This window comes from Morone saxatilis, unplaced genomic scaffold, assembly GCF_004916995.1.
Source record: "Morone saxatilis isolate NCDOM2014 unplaced genomic scaffold, NCSU_SB_2.0 Contig24, whole genome shotgun sequence".
Classification (NCBI taxonomy): Eukaryota; Metazoa; Chordata; class Actinopteri; family Moronidae; genus Morone; species Morone saxatilis.
The window spans coordinates 9,036,016-9,039,143 of NW_023339807.1; the positions used below are offsets into that span (position 1 = coordinate 9,036,016).

The following is a 3,128-nucleotide window of genomic DNA, read 5'->3' on the forward strand; positions in this document are numbered from 1 at the left end:
ACACATTCACACATTTGGGGTTCAGTATCTTGCTCAAGGATACACGTGGCAGGAGGAGCCGGGGATCGAACCAACAACCTTCCAATTGGGGGACAACCCGCTCTGCCTCTGAGCCACAGCTATAAAACTATTCCTTTAACAACTCCATCCCCTACAGATCCTTCTTATTATCACTTTTTACCCACATAACTTAGTTTGAGGTTTAGTTTTAGTTTAAAGTCATTGCCTCTCTCTCATTCATACTCCAATTCCCATATCTCTCCTTTCTAGCCTCTCCACATTTCTCCCACTTCAACCTCCCCTCCTCCGCTATTCCTTCATATTCCTCCTTCTGTGATGGGGGAAAATACTGTAGTTCAGCTGAATTTCATAAACAGGGATTGTTGTGTGTTTCATTGATCTCATTGGTATGCTTAATGTTTACAACAGTGTTTATAACTCAGCCGATCATGTGTCTTTCCTTCCTGCCTCAGGGTGCTGTGATCACCCCAGCCACAGCCATCGAGCCCAGTCTGTCTCTGCACCCCTCCAGTGTAATGACTCCCCTCACCCAGCAGATGAACCACCTGTCTCTGGGCACTACAGGCACAGTGAGTGTCAGCTTTTACCTCGTCCACACCATTTTGCTCTGGATGCATCTGTGTTTATCTTTTGAGTTGTAATACCTTTCATATAATTAGTCAGTAGAGATTTTAGCTGTAATTTAAATTATCTCACAGCAAAGTTCATCCTGATGGCGACCCACGTGCCGAGGCTGAGTCCTTGCTGCAGCGGCCCAGGGTTCGAATCCGACCTGCAGCCCTTTGCCTCTCTCTCTGCCCCCCTTTCCTGTCTGTCTTCAGCTGTCACTATAATAAGGGCGAAAAAAAGCCCCTAAAAAAAAATGAAAGAAAAAAAGAAAGAACACACAGAAATATTTCTGTTTGCAACACGTGTTTGCAACATGACGTGTTTCTAGAGGGGGGCCTGGGGTGGCCACCCCATTGCAGACATGTCCATTTTATGCTACTCCCATGCAGTTTTTTTCATGTGGTATAAGTGTGTTTTTTCGCCTGGTGCATTTGAATATTTCTGGATACTGGGGTCCCTAAACAATATAGGAATTGTATACACTGGTAATGACTGGAAAGCTGAGACACATACCCCTGCATAAGTCAGTACCCCACTTGCGTTACTCCAGTTTAAAAAATATGGACACCTCCCTGCCTGGGACCAAACCTAAATATTATGTAATGTATTCTGAAATGTCAAAAAACAACAATGTCTCAGGGAATATTAGATCCCAATATCCCAGAGGACATGCGGTTTGTGCCTACATTATAATACTGCCTGTGCCCCTCTTTCTCTCTGCAGTACATGCCTGCTGCAGCCGCTGCTCCTATGCAAGGAACCTACATTCCCCAGTACACTGCAGTGCCTGCCTCTGCCATCACAGTGGAAGTAAGGACAAAAGGAGTTGTTGTTTATTGACTTTATTCTTGTTACTTCTTATACCAACTTCATACAGCAGCCTATATAGGGCTTTACAGGGCTGACTTGAATATTGATCATTATATACACTTTAAGTCACATATGCTAGTAAATGATGCTGTAGTTTGCTGTATTTGGTAGATATTTTGAGAAGCACTTATTTATTGCCACTGAGGAAACTACAAGCTTAAATAATATCAGAATCACATTGTGGTTCTTTGTGATTCAGGGAGAGACATTGCCACTAATTGTACTCAATTCCCAAAGGCCAGAGGACCTATTATCGAATTCTAAAATGAGCACCAGAAATTAAACAGAGTCTGCCGGAAGAAGGAGAACCCTTTACATTTAATCAATACCAAGGGAATTTTTGTCTGTGCTAAACTTTTTAGAGGTTTTCAGTGAACTTTTTTTAGTGCTTTGCGGAAGGAGAGTCTTTAGTTCACCTAATTTTTTCTGAGGTTGAAAGGTTGAAGGGAAACCTAACAGTATGATAAAGGGTTCAAATTTGAGTTGTTATTGTAACTGTGTTTCTGGTGTCAGGGCGTGGTGACAGACCCCTCTTCACAGACAGCTGCCCCTTCCTCGCAGGACGCCAGCGGCCAGCAGCCTTTATCAGTGGAGAATACAGGAGATCATGCCACAGCCTACTCTTACCAGCAGTCGAAGTGAGTGAGTGAGTGTTGTAAATAGCAACTCTATACAGCTGGTTCAGCTGTATAGAGAGTTATTGCTATATTACTCCTGAGTTGCACTGTCAAGTTATGTTCCATTATTTTAAATGGTTGAAAACAGTAATGGCAAGTTCTGTTGAAATTGAAATTGGATGGCAAGTAGAAAGGAAGATGGATGCAGCACTCTATGTGAAAACCTTACTTAGATATGCCATAAATATTTTTTACAGGTAGGTTTTACAAATACACAAGTTCTTCAGTTTTAGAATATTTTTTTTTATAGTGGTAATTGTTTTTACAGTAGCACTGAAGGGACAAACCAAACACTGGCCTTAGAGAGGGGCGTTTGAATTTTGTGCAGCCACCGTAGTTTCCACTTCACGCTTGAAACGACAGAGTTGCGATTTGCAACTGCACCACTAGATGCCACTAAAATCCTACAATATTGGACTTTAAAGGAGTGAATGGAGGGCTGAAGCAGTGGGAAACAGATTGTCTGAATTGCCCTGATTGTCCACCTTGCATCGCTGAGGAACAGACTGAGCAATATACCCCTCAAACCACAAATTGTCATTTTCACACTTATTCAGATTCAGATTCAGATTCAGAAATACTTTAATAATCCAGAGGGAAATATAATTCGTTTACATATCCAGATACAAATGACATATTATACAACAACATAAATATTAACATTAAACAAAAATATAAATAATACATATGTAACTATATATATATATATATTATAATATAGTATATACAGATCAATATACAGTATAATAAAATGTGCAAAAGAGTGCAAAAGATGAATAATGTAATAGATTTGAGTCAGAATTACAAGAGGGGGGTGTCTGACTCATCTGAGGGAGGCGTGTAGAGATTGATGACCACAGGCAGGAATGATTTCTGGTGGCGCTCTGTGTGCATCTGGGTAGAGGAGTCTTCTGCTCGAAGGAGCTCCTCTGCGGCAGTGTTGTAGAGAGG

General features: G+C 41.4%; 1 protein-coding gene across 1 annotated transcript in view; it reads left to right on the plus strand.

The window, feature by feature from the left end:
- LOC118335373 (RNA-binding motif, single-stranded-interacting protein 3-like) overlaps positions 1 to 2,609 on the plus strand; it is a 30,367-nt gene extending 27,758 nt beyond the window's left edge. Inside the window, exons 6-8 of the mRNA XM_035671621.1 lie at positions 474 to 590; positions 1,354 to 1,440; positions 2,014 to 2,609. Of these exons, the coding sequence (XP_035527514.1) occupies positions 474 to 590; positions 1,354 to 1,440; positions 2,014 to 2,142 (333 nt within the window). The 3' untranslated portion in view covers positions 2,143 to 2,609. The remainder of the gene's footprint in view (positions 1 to 473; positions 591 to 1,353; positions 1,441 to 2,013) is intronic.
- Positions 2,610 to 3,128: the final 519 nt, after the last annotated feature.